Raw genomic sequence first — 21,025 nt, forward strand, 5'->3', positions numbered from 1 at the left:
GTTGGTTGCGGCTGTTTTAAAGTCGGTGCAGTTCATTTCTAATCCACACAAACGTGTAATTGTGCACACGAGGAGTGAGGAGGCCATACAGGAGCTGATAAGGCGGCTGTGTGCCAGATCTGTCATATGACCCCGCAACTGAACAAACAAATACATTGTGGTCACCCTTTGACTATTTCAGTCTTTAGGCCTCTTTTGTGAACATTTATAAAGAACCGTAAATCTAACTTATTATGGAAAATCTGCAAAACTTTCAGCTCATTCCTAATAGGTAGTGTTGACATCATTTCATTAATACAAATCAAGATTTGATGAATTATGACAACAGCAACATGTGTCACTACTAATGTCACCTTAGTTAATAGGAACAGACAGACTGTGTAATACCAGGCAGCAAGATGTTTCTCGGGTACTATGCGGCTGCCAGAGCGTATTAGATTACAGCCGTGTTAATTAAAATGATGAGATGAGATCTGTCGGGAAACACATTGTTGCAAGACATGGTCAAGCTGCATTGGCCTTGATGAAAAGAGACCACCCAATTTACGCCTCCATTCAATACCACATGTCACAGGCTAATAATCATGGCTTAGAAACTATTTCATGTATAAACACTACAGGAAGACCCCCTTAGGTATTTGCACTATTTATTGTTTTTTCATACAAAAATAATAATGCATACTATGTGCGGGCAACAAAACAGTTGGGTCAGACTGCAGACAGATGGTTTACAATAGCGTAATTTCTAATTTTACCAATACATGATTATATGCCATGACTAAAAGTCATGCCAGGATGAATTTGGCGTGACAACCCTAAATAACTTGGGACGGATTGTCCAACATTGTCATTCCATCATTATTATAATGGCATTAGGTCTCAATAATTGTGTCCCCTTGGTCTTAGGGAAAAGCTGATATCAAGAATCAGACTATAGGCTTGTTTTCTTTTTCAGTCACCTCTCGCAGGGTATTTCCAGGCAGGCATCATAAATGTGCCAATTTGGACTACAGGTCCTACTTTACATCCCCTACTGGACTGTCGGTCGCAGCAGCACCGTCGCCATGCCGGCTAACATCTGGTCCCGTGCGGTTAGAATATCAACTTTTTCTTCATGGGAGCTGAAAATCAAAAGACAAAATGTTTAGAAAATGAGTACCGGTACATTAAATGGGACCTATGATGTTTTAGGTCTTCTCTGACAATGTCAAATCATAAGATTCATGCATTTAGGTGCTAGCTTGCACGCAGTTTTGAATGCCTCTGGTTGCGGTATTTTGCAGTCTGGTTACGTTGTGACACCACAGCGAGGTGGATGTACAGTACAGGCCAAAGGTACTTAACAAAAAAGGTGAAATAACTGAAAACATGTTTTATATTTTAGCTTCTTCAAAAAAGCCACCTTTTACTCTGATCACTGCTTTGTACAATCTTGGCATTCTCTATATGATCTTTAAGCACACCTGTGAAGTGAAAACCATTTCGGGTGACTACCTCTTGAAGCTCATCGAGAGAATGCCAAGAGTTTGCAAAAAAGTAATCAGAGCAAAGGGTGGCTATTTTGAAGAACATTTGAATATAAAACATGTTCTCCGTTATCGTTACATTACTTCATAAAACTACTGTAGTTGTTATCAGTACATTCTATTGTATTGATTTTGTACAATATTTATTTTTTCAAAGTTTGTTTTTCTTTTTTAAAAGGGCATCTTACATGTTGAAATTGTGCTGTTTTCGGGGTGCCAGGCACCGATTAAATTGATTTCAAATAATTTCAAAGGTTTACATTGATTTGAAATACAAGTCTTTTGAGTCAGGAGCACCGTCAAAGAACCATAAATTAAGGTACTACTGTATGGTAAATTAAATTTATTTTTGACTGTGTCTGTTAAAACAAAACAAAAAAAATAGCATTAATTACTTTAAGACATATATTTAAACAGTGTACTTTTTCAAAAGATACATTGTCATACTTTTGGAAAGGGTGGAGTGTGGTTTTATTTGCATCTGTAAACGCCTTGACAAATGAGCATCTTGCAGACATATGCAAAAAATACATTATTAATGTGACCGTGGAGCAAAATTTACACCAGAGCATATTTAATACAATTTGTCTAGACCACAAAGAAGTGTTTTAAATGTTGATTCAAATCATCATAGGTCCGTTTTAAGTAACAATAACAACAATTAACAACATTACAAACTTGTAATCTACACGCCGAGAGTGTCTATATATGTCCCCACATTCTCTCTGTAATATACTGGAGCGTCAACCATACTGAATAGTCAAGCCGGAGATTTTCCAGACCACAGGATGAAACAGGAAAGCTTTGAACCTCCTACTAACACCAGAGTTCTACTTCAATGCTGCCACAATCCACTGAGAGGTAGAAATGTGCCTCCACTTTGTAATGACTAGTGGAGCCAACACCCTTTGGAATTGCTACTTTCTATCAAGTGCTATTCCGGATTTATTTGCCTGCTTTAAATAGCTAGGACAGGAAAGATGCACCAGGTTTCATACTATATTTGACCTAGTTGCGAGTAGAACCCTGACCATAAATTAAATAAACAATACCGTTGGTGCGAATTTAATGAAGTCAAATCCATTGTGGTAGTACTGTGGGTTAGGAGTTTAAATATTGTAATGGCAAATTGTATATTTTAGTACTTACACACACACAATTGTAGCCTAAGTTTGTGTTTTTTCAGAGATATGACACGTTTATGGCCTATGCATTTTTGAGCCCTTTGGGGATGTCTCCAAACCCCCACTCTCTAAAAATGACAAAGACTACTGTTGGTTGATTACTAAATTATGTGTTTTCTGTCAAACGTTACTCCCCGAATGGGTTTCCTTGATGATTGATGTTGTTTACTGCCTTACCCAATGTTTAACCAAAACATTCCTGTTTTTGCGAGTGTCACAAATTAGATAAGATGTGTATTGCTCATTCCCCTTTCCCACCTCCTAGGATGGGACATTTCGCCCGGACCCTTCTCTCCTTTTTCAAAGCATATAAGATTTGAAGGTTTTTTTGTCTCTCTCTCGCTCCTTGTTGTTCTTTCTTCTTCTTTTCGGTAGCAGCGAAAAACCTTCCTCCTCTGTAAACTGATGTCATTTGAGAACTCAAATGTAAAAAAAAAGACCTTAGTTTTTGTCCGGACATATTTTTGTTGAAATTCCAAAACAATATCAAAAATAAGTTTTCATTACTTGTCTCTAGGCCTTCGATTTTCCTCTTGGGCCTGGCTGTATCCACCTCTCGCAGAGCTTCGGCAGAGCAGTTGGGTCGGGGGAGTCTGGACCCAGGAGAAGGACCAGGTCGATTGCTGAAGTACCTCATCTTCAGAGCCTGAGATGTGCAAACATGATAGGTTCACAATCAATGGATACGAATAATATTACGATAATTACACATCAGGTGTATAACAATACAAAGATGCATTCATTTATTGTTGACTGCTTATGTGTTTTAGGGTCACAGGTGAAGAATTTTATAATGCGGAAGAAAATGCACATCTGAAAAATGTTACGTTTTTAACTTGGCCCATGTCACATTCGTAATTGTGTTGGGGAACTTAGGTACAGTGGAACCTTGATTTACAAAAATTGTACCAAATTTACCAAAGACCAAATAAACATATGTTTTAATGCACAAACTTTATCTTAGCATACAAATGTTTTATCCACCCATTGTGTACGTCGCAGAGCAGCCATTTTGTGCCCGATAGCATATGCATTTTGGGCGGGTTTATCATTTTCCGGTGGTCATTCAGTCATCAGAGCAGTGCGGTCGTTAATTCCTGTACTACTTTATGTGCCTTTTAAAAGGGGCCCAATATGTAACCAAACCATGGAGGCATTGGGTAGATATTTAACAATCTTGCCTTCCTTCATACATCCTCCAAACGAGCCGTTTGGAATTTGCAAAACCTGTTTGCCTGAGGATAATGCCACCAAATTAACCATATATGGTAAGAATTTTACCCCAACTGCTTTGCGCGAGTCCGCCATTATAGTTCATACGCTCCAATAGCTATCCTCTTGATGTGGGGCAGACTGGCTTATCAATGCCCATTTACCCTCCGCTGTTGTCATTTCTACTGCAAAGTTACTTACAGTTTGAACTTACATATTTCAGTAGACTCCATATGGAAGCGCTAAAAACGACAAAAAAGATGACTGAAAGAAAACGCTGTTGAAGTGAAGGCGTGTAAGTAAGACCACCCACATAAATACGTATCCAGAAGAGACGATCAGAAAGCAGCTTAAAGATAGTCTACAAAACATAATCCAGGCAAAATGTTGACCAAAAAAACACCTTTACACGTGCTGTAGAGCACAAGGAAATGTGTTTGAAATGTAGAACAAAAGAAAAATCATAATATGACCCTTTGAAGTATTTTTTAACCTTTTTACGGCATTTAAAAAAAATATATATATAATTTTCTTGTACAGTGGTTTTCTACCTTCCAGGTCCTTAAAACACTTTAACACTACGACCACATTCACCTATTAAACCCAGCATTAGGGCTACCTTGGAGTTCAGTATCTTGCTCAAGTATACTTCAACATGATCTCAGGGGGACGGGGGATCAAACCCGCAGCCTTCAGGTTGGGAGACAAACACTCTACAACCTGAGAAATGCTTCCCCATTTTTTGTTTTGTTTTGATAGCTCAATAGAAGTCCAAAGAAAGCAATGGACAAGCAATATGTCATTTGAAACATTCAGGAAATTTCCACAATGTTGACGACACTTTCAAAGATGGCTGCTCTGAGTGTAAAGAATAAAGAAGCTCCTGTAATAACCGTTATTATAATTTCTGACTAGTTTTTCTCACACTAAATCAGCCGTAATGATATATTGTTGAATAAATATGGTAATTATATTGTAGTGTAAATTAAATTTTTTTTGTGGCACATGCGTTCTACATGGATAGCAATGTCGTCTGTGCCCACCGTTCTTGAACATTGCAGAAGGAGCACATTTTTGTCCAGAAGTTGTTTATATTCAGATAAGGCAAGCACAAGAACAGCTTTTCGTAACATGAACGCTCATGGCTCAGCTCTGACGTAATTACCAGCTTTGAATTCCAACTTTTGAGGTAAATGGAACACATCAAAAGTACAAACACAATCAAAAGCTTGATCTTCTGCCTCCCATTTTCAAACTTGAACCATGATTTCTATCTTTAAAAACAAGCAAAAACCTTCGCAGTTTTTTTTTAAGTTACCTGTGTAGCTGTTGTCCTTGTGGAGGGGTTGAATGTGAAGAGTCCATGTAGCAACTCAAGCAAGTCATCTGTAGCTGCACTAAATATGTGTTCAAGAGGCGTGCCAGGAAATATTTTGAATGGCACATAGTCTGGTAGACTGCTCACTCCCTAACGAGTAAAAAAACAAACAAGGGTTATTATTTAGTTTTTTTCTCAAATGAAACCATACATCCATTTTCTACCGATTGTCACTCTTGGGGTCCCTGCGGTGCTGGGGCCTATCCGAGCTGTATTTGGCCGGAAGGCGGTGTACACCCTGGACAAGTTCCCACCTTATCACAGGGCCAACGCAGATAGACAACAGTCACGCTCACATTCACACACTAGGGACAATGTTTTAGTGTTGTCAATCAACCTATCCACAGGTGCATATATTTGAAAGTGGGAGGAAGCCGGAGTACCCGGAGAGAACATGCAAACTCCACACACAAAGGCCCCGAGCCGGGGGATCGAACCCAGGAACTTCTTATTGTGAGGCACACGTGCAACCCATTTTTTTCCACCGTGCTACCTTTCAAATTAAACAATGCATTGACGTAATCAGTAGGGCTGTGAATCTTTGGGTGTCCCACGATTTCATTCAGTATCGATTCTTGGGATCACGATTAGATTCAAAATTGATTTTTTTTCAAATCGACACGATTCTCGATTCAAAAACTAAATTTTCCCGATTCAAAAGGATTCTCTTATTCATTCAATACATAGGATTTCAGAGGGATCTACCCCAGTCTGCTAACATGCAAGCAGAATAGTAGATGTTTGTAAAAAGCTTGTATAATCGTAAAGGACAATGTTTTATCAACTGATTGGAATAATGTAAATTTGTTTTAACTATTAAGTGGACGAAAAATATGACTTATTTTATCTTTGTGAAAATATTGCACACTGTGTTTGTTGTCAAGCTTATGAGATGCGATGCAAGTGTAAGCCACTGTGAGACTATTGTTCTTTTTTCTTTTTTTTTATAAATGTCTAATGATAATGTCAGAGGGATTTTTAATCACTGCTATGTTGAAATCATAAATAATATTGATACTGTTGTTGATAATATACATTTTTGTTTCACTACTTTTGGTTTGTTCTGTGTCGTGTTTGTGTCTCCTCTCAATTGCTCTGTTTATTGCAGTTCTGAGTGTTGCTGGGTCAGGTTTGGTTTTTCGAATTGGATTGCATTGTTATGGTATTGCTGTGTATTGTTTTGTTGGATTGATTAATACAAATAAAAAAATAAAAAATTAATAAAAAATAAAAAAAATGAATCGATTAAAAAAAAATTTGAATAGATTCTTAATCGCACAATGTGAGAATCGCGATTCGAATTTGAAATTATTTTTTCCCACACCCATAGCAATCAGGGTCTAAATAATGCTCACAGGCCAAGACTCTTCCGTGGGGGTTCCGAGAGCTTCAAAGATCTTGGTGAGCTGATCAAGATCAGAGTCTCCAGCAAGAAAAGGTATCTGCAGCAAAATAAAAACAAAACAATTTAAGAAACAATAGCATGTATAACATTTTTTAGATCTTCTTTAGAAAATTAGCTACCCGAAGGAGCAATTCTGCTAGGATGCAGCCCACTGCCCACATGTCAACTCCTACTCCGTACATCCTGGCGCCATACAGAAGTTCAGGGGAGCGGTACCACCTAGGAAAGATAATAATTAAATAAACTATTACCAATCACTTAATCATGTATACCGAAATAATTCTGAAGAGTAACATTTGTAACTTTGCAAGGACTTTTACAAGGTGCTAATAGTGAGGGTGTGTTGGATGTGATCTACCAAGACTGTGTAGACAATTGATAAGTGCAAAAGTGGTACAGACCGCCTTATATGAAAAATTATATTTTTGCGTTTATAGTGCCTGTCACCATGGAGACACTCATTTTCTGCACATTTATGGCTTCATATAGTCCAACCTGTGGAATTTCATCATGTTGTTAACATGCAGAACACAAATATGATGTGAACCAGCTTTTCTGGATGATATACTGTATAGTTTTTTTCCAAAACAAGTTTTCTTTCTGATAATCAAACAAAAGGAAAAGTGTGTACTATTAATTAGTCCCTCTAAGATTTTGCGGTCTTTTTTTAATATTTTGGCTACCTAAAATGACAGATTTCGCTGCAGCATTTTCAAAAAGTTGTGGCAAAATCGCCGCCAGTGATACAGATTTGATTGGTTAGACTAGGGTGTCAAACTTGTTTTGATTAAAGGCCACATCCCAGTTATGGCTGCCCTCACAGAGCCGCTTGTAACAATGAAGAACATATAAATATTAATAGTCTCATTACATGTTTTTATTATAATATATTATTTTACGTACAGTGAAAAAAAAAAATGTAAATTTTAGAGTACATTAGTAACAGTTCAGCTGCCAAAATGTACTGTACAATTTACGATGTTTTTTCTCCAATATATAAATCAAAGCATTTGTTTTTTAACGGCATTTTATTGTAAATGGAAAAAAAAAACAGTTTTTTTCTTACGGTAAAGCTCTAGTTATTTACCTTAATTTTTTTTTACAATGTACAATTGGATAACTTGCTTTAATATCATGAGTCAAGCAGATATTTAAGTTCCTAAAATGTATTACACTTTGAACCCTGCGGCTTATTAGACAGGGCGGCTAGTTTATGGATTTTTCTCTGAAAACAGCCATAACAAAATTTTTTAAAAAAACAAGCAAATACACCTACAAAATGTTTGATTGTTTGTGCTATGGTGCCATTTTATGGACAAGTTCGCTCACTGAAGGTGTATTTCCATTTACAGGTCGTATTTTTTTCTCTCCTAATCCATAGCGTTACGACTCGCATGGATTCTTCATTAGTCACTCCAAGCAACGCTCGTAAGTTATACAGTAAAACTGTTTATATTTACTGAACAGTCCCATGTGTGATGTCTGTAGGAGTGTTTTCATGCATATTTGTACATGCTATTGTAATGTAATGACGCTAGCGTCATTAGGATTAGCTAATTGGTAGCTTTACCTTACAATGACAAGAACTTTGTATTGTTTCAGTTTCACAAATTCTGCAGTAAATTCACCAACAAGTCACCATGGAGTTACTGAGTCTGTTTAGCTGATTGGAGAGCTAGCTTCCGCAGCTAGTGGGTCCATGACAATGACGTCTGTTTTGTTTGATCAGCCATATTACAGACACCGTTTGGAAACAATTATGTACATAAACATTTACAGAATATTTATGTGCAAATAACTAATTTCACTACGTATATATCTGCAGATTATAGTCTAGTGTAACTAATATGTGGAAATATAGTTTTCTTTCTGTGAGGAGTTTGCCTGTTCTCCCCATGACTGCGTGGGTTCCCTCCGGGTACTCCGGCTTCCTCCCACCTCCAAAGACATGCACCTGGGGATTGGTTGATTGGCAACACTAAATTGGCCCTAGTGTGTGAATGTGAGTGTGAATGTTGTCTATCTGTGTTGGCCCAGTGATGAGGTGACGACTTGTCCAAGGTGCATCCCGCCTTCCGCCCGATTGTAGCTGAGATGGGCACCAGAATCCTCCGCGACACCAAAGGGAATAAGCGGTAGGAAAATGGATGGATGGATGATTACAATGAATACAAAAAAAACAGTGATGATCTGTGTGGTCTTTAGGCGAAGAGGACATGAAGATTGTGGCCAACCAAAAGCCACAATCAACAACCTGATCAACTCTATGCAAAGGATATGTGTTGCACTGCGTGAGGCAAATGGTGGTAACACCAAATACTGACTGCTTTTCTGACCCCCAAGAAAGCAAAACTGCACATTTCAGATTGGCCTATTATTGTGTGCTGCCGAAAGCACACCTGTGCAATAATCATACTGTTTAATCAGATTCTTGATATGCCACACCTGTGAGGGAGCAAGAAATAACTTGGCAAAGAAGAAATGCTCACCAACACAGATTTAGACAGATTTGTAAACAATATTTGAGAGGAATAGGTATTTTGTGCATAAAGTAAAAGTTTTAGATTTTTGAGTTTAACTCATGAAAAATGGGAGCAAATCAAAATGGAGTCTATTCAACAACACAGACCTGGTAACCACTTGATGAGTGTAGACTCTGTTGGGGCTGCCGAAGGCTTTGGCCAAACCAAAGTCAGCCAACTTCAACACTCCGCTGCCATCAAGCAACAGATTGTTGGGTTTCAAATCCTAAAAATGCAAATCATGACATTTGAAAGACAGGCGGGAAGAGAGCAGCATGTGTAGTGTTTGTGCTTTTACCCTGTGCAACACCCAGTGTTGATGCATGTACTCTAACCCCTGTAGAGTCATGAGGATGTACGCTTTGATATGGGCTGGAGTCAGGAGTAGGCTGGTGTCTTTGATGATCACCTTAAAAATAGAAAAAGGAATAAAAGCTATAAATGTAGACATGTAGGTGGGAGGATGTATGCTCTGTAATTGTAAGTGATTGCAAATGCCTGAATATAAGCACTTGGAGCACTGGTCGTTAGCTGAGTGTCATATTTCATACTTAGCTGCTAATGCAATCAATTGGCTGTTGGAGCCAAGAGTGGAAATGTATTGATTTATTTTAAAACACTCTAATCTAATATGAGAGGTGTGCATCGATTGGAATCTTAGAGCACTGTATGCTAAAAACAAATAAATGGCTGTCTATTGATCTCACTTGCAGGATTGGAAGCCAACATTAAATCAATTTAAAAATCGGTTTATTGAAAAACATTAGGATGAAACTTACAACTTTAGGGAGATGATATCAAGAATTTGGATATTATAGTTTTAATTTAAATCCAGTAAAAGCTAATAAGACCACCTGACTGAGTAGAAAAAATGTGTTTACATGACAAAGATAACTACCTCTGATATGATACCGATATTGATCAGATACCTTATCAGTAGGAACTATAGATACATTTATTAATTTGGAGTGTGCAATGTTAGAAAAGACTTGACCTAGTGAAATGACCTAAACATAATACAATTGTATTATCCATCCATCCATTACCGGTAGTAGGTATGAAAACCTATTCATTATTAACCAGTTGGAATGGAGTACGCTGTCTTTAAGTAGTTTTTTTGGTGACACCTAGTGGCCACAACAATTCATTAAGTTAAGCTCATAACAGACTAAGTTGAATAATGCGGACACATTTTTTACTGGATACTTTCTAATACGATTATTCTGCCTTGGAGACTTTGGATGTGTAAGTAATATGTAACTTGAATTATTTGATACTTGTTTATATTGACAAATGTAGTGTTTTAAACTGCAATATTGTTCAGTTAAAGAAAGGTATTTCATATGTCTAGCTTGGGTGCTATAGTGTGCTTAGCTGTTGTGTACCTGCTAAACCTACCACATTTACATTTGTGAATGACTTCTCTAAAATACACAAAAAGACCAACTTTGTGTGATATTAGAGGACATTTAGATGTTAACTAGCTGTCCAGCTTTGCACAAGTAAACGTGGTACAGTACAGCTTGTATCGGAGCGCTTATATCATCCATCCATCCATCCATTTCCTACCGCTTATTCGCTTTCGGGGTTGCGGGGGGCGCTGGCGCCTATCTCAGCTACAATCGGGCGGAAGGCAGGGTACACCCTGGACAAGTCGCCACCTCATCGCAGGGCCAACACAGATAGACAGACAACATTCACACTCACATTCACACACTAGGGCCAATTTAGTGTTGCCAATTAACCTATCCCCAGGTGCATGTCTTTGGAAGTGAGAGGAAGCCGGAGTACCCGGAGGGAACCCACGCATTCACGGGGAGAACATGCAAACTCCACACAGAAAGATCCCGAGCCTGGATTTGAACCCAGGACTCCACACAGAAAGATCCCGAGCCTGGATTTGAACCCAGGACTGCAGGAACTTCGTATTGTGAGGCAGACGCACTAACCCCTCTGCCACCGTGAAGCCCTTACATCAGACATTTAAAATATAGTATCACAAGCCGATACCAATATCGGATTGGGACACATCTACTACATAAAGCATCTTAATAGCAGATCGTAAAGATAGACTATTTCAAAACAAATAATAAAAAGACTAAAACCTAAATAGGAATGGACATTGAGGAATGGCGTTATGGAAAAGTCACAACATACAGGTGTGTCATCTAATAAAAACATAGTTTTACCTCCAAATCAGTTTCCATGTAGTCAAACACCAGACTGATGTTAGATTTATGTCCAAATGCATCCAGTAACTGAAACACAAAACAGATCAGATTATAGTAAGGCAGGTTTCTTCAAGTAATTTACATGGGGGATTAAAATAAGAACAGTAATAAAACCAAAAACTACCCCAATAATATTTGGATGATGCAGCTCCTGCAGCAACTTGATCTCGCGTAGTGCAGTCCTGTTGATACCTAAACAAATAAAGCGATACAACTTTATACAAGCAAAGACAGGGTAGCTATTGTGTGACAATTTACTAACTTACCATCTTTAGCTTCAGTTCTATGGCCAACTTTAATCTAGCGGACACAAAACAAAGTAAAATTAAAGATGAACATCAGAATAGCAGAAAGGGGCTGTTAATTTGTCGACTGTAGCTTCATTACTTTACCTTTTTAATGGCAACTATAGTGTTTGTTCTTTTGTCTCTGGCTTTGTATACTGTGGCAAACTGGAGAACAGAAGAAGTTATAACTTAGTTTCGTAATACAATAGTGTTTTTTAGCAACATTACAGACTTTCATTATGTGTGTCTATACTCTGGTAGTCATATTAGACCAATACACAAGTCTGCAGCTAGGTGGGAGCAGTGCTGCATCCAATCAACAGGCTCCCTGTTTACCCCAGTAAGAGTAGTAAGTACAAAGGATGTGTAGTGCAAAAAAGGGCTCAGTGCATCCACCAAATACAAGCCTAATCATCTCCTTTTATGTTGTATTTGTTGACTTTCTGTGCATCTTGCAAAATGATGGCAAATTGCAATTAAGTTGAATGTGCTCATATAAAAACAAACACATTTTGTGAAATAAATATGAAATAATTTTGTTTCATAAAAAATGTTCAAACTGATGTAGTTGACAGTTTGAAACGTCTCAGGGTTAATTTTTCTGGATAGAGTCTATCCACATTTATTTTCCCTGAACATATATTGTCTATCCCATAAACAATATATGTTCAGGGAAAGTAATGCAAATATGCACTATTCATCCTTTCCGATAAGCTACAATAAAAGCAATATTGTTGCACATTTTGCACAAAACAAGCAAAAACCATGGCTCATTTTTTAAAGGAAAAAACTGATAAAGCTGACAAGTGACCAATATTTACAGTTTTAAAACACATTTTCAGTGTTACGGTCAAGTGTGGGGTTGCAAAATTCCGGGAATATTCAAAGTTGGAAACTTTCTATGGGAATTAACGGGAATATATGGAAATTAATGGGAAAACATGGGAAATTAATGAGAATAAACATTGAATGCAACATGCTAGATCTTGCAGTATGGATTATTAGCTAAAACAACCTGATTTAATGCAAATTGAGTAGAATTTCAACCCTTCACAGTGCATTCCTCCATCACATGTGCAGAGCATTCTTCCGCCACATGCACAGATCATTCTCAGCATGCTACACACTACAGCAGAGCTATTGAGGCCACACTAGTATTTGAGCCCAAGTACTTCATCCAGTCATGTAAGTTTTGATGATGTTACTGGGGTAAATATATTTGACCTATGGTATTAAAGTTTAATAGAGGTGTAATTGCTTGTTACTGTATGACTGTTGGCTATTCCAGCAGACTTCCACTCAAGCTAGCTAGCTGTTCCTGTACTTGTTAAATGATTTTGGGACCAATATCTCTAGCTAGCTAGGTTTATGTACCACCATAGTCTCATAATTAACCGAAAATCTTTCTCTGTTAGCCGTGATGCTAATTTTCTCTCTCTTAAATACCATTCATTTATGCCAGGGGTCTCAAACACGCGGCCAGCGAGACGTTATTTTGCGGCCCGCACCTTAATATGAAAATTTAATATTGGTGCGGCCCGCGAGTTTTATATGAATGGCACTTTACAGCGTCATACTTGTATAACCTCGATTTTTCCGGGAGACTCCCAATTTTCAGTGCCCCTCAAGGGGTAATCATTCTCCCAAACTTCACCCAAACAACAATATTAAGAGGACATCGTGAAGGCACTGCCTTTAACATCCTCTACAACCTGTACAAACAGCGTACCATCCCAGCCACATGTTGTATTTAGCTTCTGTTGTAAACGCAGTAAGCGACTGCAGGACATAGTTGATCAACAGCCACACAGGTCACACTGAGGGTGGCCGTATGAACAACTTTAACACTGTTACAAATATGTGCCACACTGTGAACTCACACCAAACAAGAATGACAAACACATTTTGGGAGGATATCCGCACCGTAACACAACATAAACACAACAGAACAAATACCCACAATCCCATGCAGCCCTAACTCTTCCGGGCTACAATATACACCCGTGCCCCTCGATCCCACCCCGTATTGTAGCCCGGAATAGTTAGGGCTGCATTGGATTCTGGGTATTTGTTCTGTTGTGTTACAGTGCGGATATTCTTCCAAAATGTGTTTGTCAATCTTGTTTGGTATGGGTTCACATTGTGGCGCATATGTGTAACAGTGATAAAGTTGTTTATACGGCCACCCTCAGTGTGACCTGTATGGCTATTGATCAAGTATGTCTCGCAGTCACTTCTGTGGGTCTGCAGAAGCCTCATACAATATGTGACTGGGCTGGCAAACTGTTTGTACGGTGGAAAAGCGGACGAGACAGCAGGTTGTAGAAAATGCTAAAGGCAGTGTCATCACGGCACACCCTTAATGTTGTTGTTCGGGGGAAAACCGGCAGAATGATTGCCCCGGGAGAAAGCCGGGAGGGACACAGATATTCAGGTGTTTCCCGGAAAGATTGCGAGAGTTGGCAAGTATGTTGCTAAGGCGGGAAAGCCATTCAAAGAAGGTAAATTCATTCAAAAAGTGCATGTTAGATTTTTTTAAGAAATCTTTTCCTGCGGCCCACCCTCACCCAGTTTCTGCATCCAGTGGCCCCCAGGTAAATTGAGTTTGAGACCCCTGATTTATGGCAACAACATTAGTGATCCTGTTTTACCTTTTTTGTGATCTGTAAAGTTCAACTAGCAAATACTAAATCAAAACGTGTAGTTTCCTCTGCTATTCTGTTCTGCTAGCCATTTTGTTGTCATACAAAAATGTAGATTATAGTTTGATTTAGCATTCTGATTGAGTGTTCATTTAGCCTATTTCTATTCATTTTCCATCAGTAAAATATTTTTAAAGACTACTCCAATTGTTTAGCTGACTATTTATATCCCTGTGTGGCATTGCATTAGTGTTTTACAAGAACAAATAAATACAAACAGAATAATGCCACGTACACCATTTGATGTGTGGAGACATTTCACACCAACCAATGTAGGCGGAAAGGCTATGTACATTTGGAAATACTGTGCAAAGAGCTACGTCAAAAATGCCACAAAGATGCAGCAGCATATAGACAAGTGCCCAAAAATATATAATTATTGTAATTCCCAATCAATTCCCACTGACGGTGTCAAACTTTGAATAATCAAAAGATGGTCAATAGTTCCAAAATTCCCGAGCTTAACTTCCCGTGGTAAATTTCCGGAAATTTACTGGAAACTTTCCACCCCTTGCAACCCAAGTCAAGTGCAACCTTTATAAAAATGCAAAACCTTGTGAACTTTTTTCTTAATCGAGATTCACAAACACTTAAGTTTTAAAAAAGGACTTAATAGACTTACGTAGAGGAATTAGTTCATGTTCCAGCAGATGTTGTCTCAGTTCATTTTATCCATCTACTTTGATAATAAGGACATTTTTATAAAGCATGTAACTCAAACAGTGGGTTGCACGGATAAATAAATCTATACCTTGTTCTTAACAGTAGTGAGGTGAAGTAAATTATATTAATACAGCGCTTTTCTCTAGTGACTCAAAGCACTTTACATAGTGAAACCCAATATTTAAGTTACATTTAAACCAGTGTGGGTGGCACTGGGAGCAGGTTGATAAAGTGTCTTGCCCAAGGACACAACGGCAGTGACTAGGATGGCGGAAGCGGGAATTGAACCTGGAACCCTCAAGTTGCTGGCACGGCCACTCTACCAACCAAGCTACACCGCCCCCTGTATAATAGTAATTCAATTCAGGTGGTTGCTGTAAGGTAAATTAACTCACCACAGCTGTAATATCAAAGCAAGCAAAACTTAATGAAAACAAGAAGAATATGTAAAATAGTGTGCGAATGCGGAAAAATGCCGGTGCCAAGCTGAAGGGAATTTCAAGTATTACGTGACTAGTTTTCCTCCTTTGGGCAGAACGGAACTCCTCAAATGTAAATGCAAATACACACACATTGTATCTCCTGTAGGTTCCGGAGAATGAAGTACAGGTGCAGGGAGCAAGATTGGAGGAGAAAGTGTGTGTGCTCGGCACATACGTCAAGTTAACTTTCAGTTTCGATTGCCGCCAAGGCGAGCACGCAACATGGACAAAAGCATGTGAGGAGGGCGACCATTTTTAGAGATTGCTCCGACGTTCAGATAGCTCTGTTCACTTCCTCCAGCACTTGTATTGCGGTGGTCTATACTTACACCTTTGTATAGAATAAATTCTAAACTTCAATCTTAGTTACGTCCCATTATATTAGACCACCTTAGAAAATAAAGCATCTGGTTTGACTCCTAATGAAAGGATCCTAATACAAACCACTTTGGTCACAGAGTGGATGGCACTGGGAGCAGGTCGGTAAAGTGTCTTGTCCAAGGACACAACGGCAGTGACTAGGATGGCGGAGGCGGGAATTGAACCTGGAACCCTCAAGTTGCTGGCACGGCCACTCTACCAACCAAGCTATACTGCCCCCCGTATAATAGTAATTCAATTCAGGTGGTTGCTGTAAGGTAAATTAACTCACCCCAGCTGTAATATCCATGCAAGCAAAACTTAATGAAAACAACAAGAATATGTAAAATAGTGTGCGAATGCGGGGAAATGCCGGTGCCACGCTGAAGGGAATTTCAAGTATTACAGGACTAGTTTCCCTCCTTTGGGCAAAACGGAACCCTTCAAATGTAAATGCAAATACACACACATTGTATCTCCTGTAGGTTCCGGAGAATGAAGTACAGGTGCAGGGAGCAAGACTGGAGGAGAAAGTGTGTGCTCGGCACACACGTCAAGTTAACTTTCAGTTTCGATCACCGCCAAGGCGAGCATGCAACATGGATTGATTGATTGATACTTTTATTAGTAAATTGCACAGTTCAGTCAACATTCTGCACAATTGACCACTAAATGGTAACACCCAAATACGTTTTTCAACTTGTTAAAATGTGGACCCCCACATTAATCAATTCATGGAAAAAAGCCTGTGAGGAGGGCGACCATTTTTAGAGATTGCTCCGATATTCAGATAGCTCTGTTCACTTCCTCCAGCACTTGAGTTGCGGTGGTCTGTACTTACACCTTCGTATAGAATAAATTCTAAACTTCAATTTTAGTTACGTACCATTTTTTTACACCTCCTTAGAAAATAAAGCATCTGGTTGGACTCCTAAAGAAAGGATCCTAATACAAACAACTTTGGTCACAGCTTTAACATGGTAGAATAGAATAGAAAGAATAGAAAGTACTTTTTTGATCCATGGGGGAAATTCAGCACCACAGTTCACTAACAATAAAAATAATAAATAATCCATCCATCCATTTTCTACCGCTTATTCCCTTTCGGGGTCGCAGGGGGCGCTGGCGCCTATCTCAGCTACAATCGGGCGGAAGGCGGGGTACACCCTGGACAAGTCGCCACCTCATCGCAGGGCCAACACAGAAAGACAGACAACTTTCACACCCACATTCACACACTATGGCCAATTTAGTGTTGCCAATCAACCTATCCCCAGGTGCATGTCTTTGGAGGTGGGAGGAAGCCGGAGTACCCGAAGGGAACCCACGCATTCACGGGGAGAACATGCAAACTCCACACAGAAAGATCCTCAGCCTGGATTTGAACCCAGGACTGCAGGACCTTCGTATTGTGAATATATGACATATATTATATATACAATATATAATATATACAATATATAATATATGAACAACAAAAATACATTTTACATATATTCTACATTCAAGTGCAGTCAAGAAGGAACATATGCATATACAGTCTGATGACTGTCGGTATGAAGGACCTCCTGTGTCGTTCCATGTTACTGTGACGCGTTCTCTCTTGTGTTTACAGCAGTGGTTCTTAACCTTGTTGGAGGCACCGAACCCCACCAGTTTCATGTGCGCATTCACCGAACCCTTCTTTAGTGAAAAATAAAACGTTTTTTTTTTCCAAATTCAAGACAAAGTTGTATGTTTTTGGTAACACTTTAGTATAGGGCAGGGGTCGGGAACATTTTTGGCGGAGAGAGCCATGAAAGCCAAATATTTTGAAATCAATTTCTGTGAGAGCCATATAATATTTTTTAACACTGAATACAACTAAATGCATGTAGATTAAGACCAACATTTATAGAGTATATTAAATATAGTCTTATGTTTATTAACATTGTTATTCTGAAACTAACCAATAATAAATAAAATACTTCTTAATGCGACTTCTTGAACTGGTGGGGTAGAAAACGGACGGACAGATTAAAATGCATGAGAATTTTTTATTATTTCAATGTTGTTTTTAACACGTACCATGGATTGATTTAGGTGGACCCCGACTTAAACAAGTTGAAAAACCTATTCGGGTTTTACCATTTAGTGGTCAATTGTACGGAATATGTACTGTACTGTGCAATCTACTAATAAAAGTATCAATCAATCAATCAATCAATCAATCAATCAAAACTGTGATTACCAGCGGAATCGTTCATTACTTATCATGTTATCTGAGAGCCAGATGCAGTCATCAAAAGAGCCACAGGTTCCCTACCCCTGGTATAGGGGAACATATTCTAAGTAACGAAGACTTAATTTAGAGTTATTTGGACACTTGGGCAACATGTTCTAAGTAATAGAATATGTTACTTATTTGGTTAGGGTCAGGGTTAGAGGGTTAGGGTTAAAATAATGCCACGCCGAATAAGGCATTAATTAGTACTTAATGACTAGTTAAGCACCAATATGTTACTAAATTGCATGTTAATAAGCAACTAATTAATGGTGAATATGTTCCCCATACTAAAGTGTTACCATACTTTTATTTACTGGTGCACAAAATCAACTGTGCATGAACCTTGTTTAAACAACAAAACTAAGACAGCGCATAAACTCACAAAAAATAACTTTTGCTTTTGCCGTATCTGTAATATGCCAATAGGGAGAAGTTTGTATTCACACGAAGAGTCGGGTGTGTTTTGATCTCCACCGAACCCCTAGGGTTCGAACGAACCCTGGTTAAGAACCACTGGTTTACAGCATTTGAAACAATATATTTATAAAGCTGACTACTTTTTTAATTCAAATGTTCATTTATTAGCAATTTCCCTTGAAAATATGTAATAATGTAAAAGTGAGGGGTGTCCTCACTTGGGAGATGTTGTACCAGTGAAGATCCATTTTTACTGCTTTAATTATCTCGCTTTGTTTTGTTGGAGAATACACTCTAAACAATATTAATATTTATGATACATGATCAATGGTGGACATTATTTCACATGTAGAGCGGGTGAAATAAATATTGACCGAGGCTTTGTTGACATTAACAACCGGGGTTGCTAGCACGCTACTCCTAACTTTCATCCATACAGCTCACAAACGAGCACCCTGAAATGAACGAAAACCGCAACAATGAGAGCACTGGTGGTCAAAAATCCTCACCTGTCCCTCTCCGAGAAAATCCAGTTTCTCGTACCGTTTGGCTCTGGACTTAACATCAAGCGCCATCGCAGTTAAATGTCATTAATCATGTACTAGTGCCATGAATGTCAACTTCCGCCTTGTTAAAGGTCCACACGTAGAACTTCCGGGTTAAAAAAAAAAAGTCATATTTGATCAACACTGCCATCTACTGGTGGACCAAGTAAACACATATATGTTTGTGTGTATATATATATATATATATATATATATATATATATATATATATATATATATATATATATATATATATATATATATATATATATATATATATATATATATATATATATATATATATATATATATATATATCCATCCATCCATTTTCTACCGCTTATTCCCTTTTGGGTCGTGGGGAGTGATGGAGTCTATCTCAGCTACAATCGGGGAAGGTGGAGTACACCCTGGACAACTTGTCTCATTCATATATATAATTTATCCAAGGTGTACCGCACTTTCCACCCGAATGCAGCTGAGATAGGCTCCAGCAGAAATATATATATATATGTATATATAAATATATACATATGTATATCTATGTATGTATATATGTAAATGTACATTTGTATATATACATATTACATATAAATACATACATATGTACACATTAACATATATACATATATATACATATATACTTCTTGTATGTACATATATACATATGTAAATGTATACTTCTTGTATGTACATATATACATATGTAAATGTACACATACACAAACCCTGTTTCCACATGAGTTGGGAAATTGTGTTAGATGTAAATATAAACGGTATATAATGATTTGCAAATCATTTTCAACCCATATTCAGTTGAATATGCTAAAAAGACAACATATTTCATGTTCAAACTGATACTGATTAACATTTTTTTTTGCAAATAATCATTAACTTTAGAATTTGATGCCAGCAACATGTGACAAAGAAGTTGTGAAACGTGTCAATAAATACTGATAGAGTTGAGGAATGCTCATCAAACGCTTATATGGAACATCCCACAGGTGTGCAGGCTAATTTGGAACAGTTGGGTGCCATGATTGGGTATAAAAGCAGCTTACATGAAATGCTAAGTAATTCACAAACAAGGATGGGGTGAGGGTCACCAATTTGTAAGCAAATTGTCGAACAGTTTTAGAACAACATTTCTCAACGAGCTATTGCAAGGAATTTAGGGATTTTACCATCTATGGTCCGTAAAATCCTCAAAAAGTTCAGAGAATCTGGAGAAATCACTGCATGTAAGCGATGATATTACGGAACTTTGATCCCTCAGGCGGTACTGCATCAAAAACAGACATCAGTGTGTATAGGATATCACCACATGGGCTCAGGAACACTTTATAAAACCACTGTCAGTAACTATACAGTTGGTCACTACATCTGTAAGTGCAAGTTAAAACTCTACTATGCAAAGCCAAACCCATTTATCAACAAAATCCTGAAACGCCGCCAGCTTGGCTGGGCCCGAGCTCACCTAAGATGGACTGATGCAAAGTGGAAAGGTGTTCTGTGGTCTGACGAGTCCACATTTCAAATTATATTTGGAAATTGTGGATGTGGTGTATTCCAAAACAAAGAGGAAAATAACCATTTGGATTGTTATAGGCGCAGAGATCAAAAGCCAGCATCTGTGATGGTATGGGGGTGCATTGGTGCCCAAGGCATGGGTAACTTACACATCTGTGAAGGCACCATTAATGCTGAAAGGTCCATACAGGTTTTGGAGCAATATTATGTTGTCATCCATGCAACGTTATCATGGATGCCCCTGCAGGGTTTTATAATGTTTTATTATTGTTATATAATTACAAAAAATGTGTAAGTAAATGTAAATACTTGAAG

General features: G+C 38.2%; 1 protein-coding gene across 1 annotated transcript; it reads right to left on the reverse strand.

The window, feature by feature from the left end:
• Positions 1-630: 630 nt before the first annotated feature.
• Positions 631-19,286, reverse strand: cdk7 (cyclin-dependent kinase 7). Its single transcript, XM_061906372.1, has 12 exons — positions 19,145-19,286; positions 11,851-11,910; positions 11,725-11,758; positions 11,583-11,650; positions 11,417-11,485; positions 9,526-9,636; positions 9,335-9,453; positions 6,825-6,924; positions 6,656-6,742; positions 5,241-5,390; positions 3,218-3,356; positions 631-1,121 (listed from the first exon to the last, which is right to left on the reverse strand). Exons 1-12 carry the CDS (start codon positions 19,208-19,210, stop codon positions 1,093-1,095), a joined length of 1,032 nt encoding a protein of 343 aa, XP_061762356.1. The 5' UTR covers positions 19,211-19,286; the 3' UTR covers positions 631-1,092.
• Positions 19,287-21,025: the final 1,739 nt, after the last annotated feature.

Source organism: Nerophis ophidion, linkage group LG07, assembly GCF_033978795.1.
Source record: "Nerophis ophidion isolate RoL-2023_Sa linkage group LG07, RoL_Noph_v1.0, whole genome shotgun sequence".
Classification (NCBI taxonomy): Eukaryota; Metazoa; Chordata; class Actinopteri; order Syngnathiformes; family Syngnathidae; genus Nerophis; species Nerophis ophidion.

Coding starts and splice junctions, on each gene's coding strand:
- cdk7 (XM_061906372.1), bottom strand. CDS start 19,210: ATGGCGCTTGATGTTAAGTCCAGAGCCAAACGGTACGAGAAACTGGAT. Junction 6,743..6,824: donor TAGCAGAATTGCTCCTTCGG/GTAGCTAATTTT, acceptor ATTTTGCTGCAG/ATACCTTTTCTTGCTGGAGA. Junction 1,122..3,217: donor AATCGAAGGCCTAGAGACAA/GTAATGAAAACT, acceptor TTTGATTTTCAG/CTCCCATGAAGAAAAAGTTG.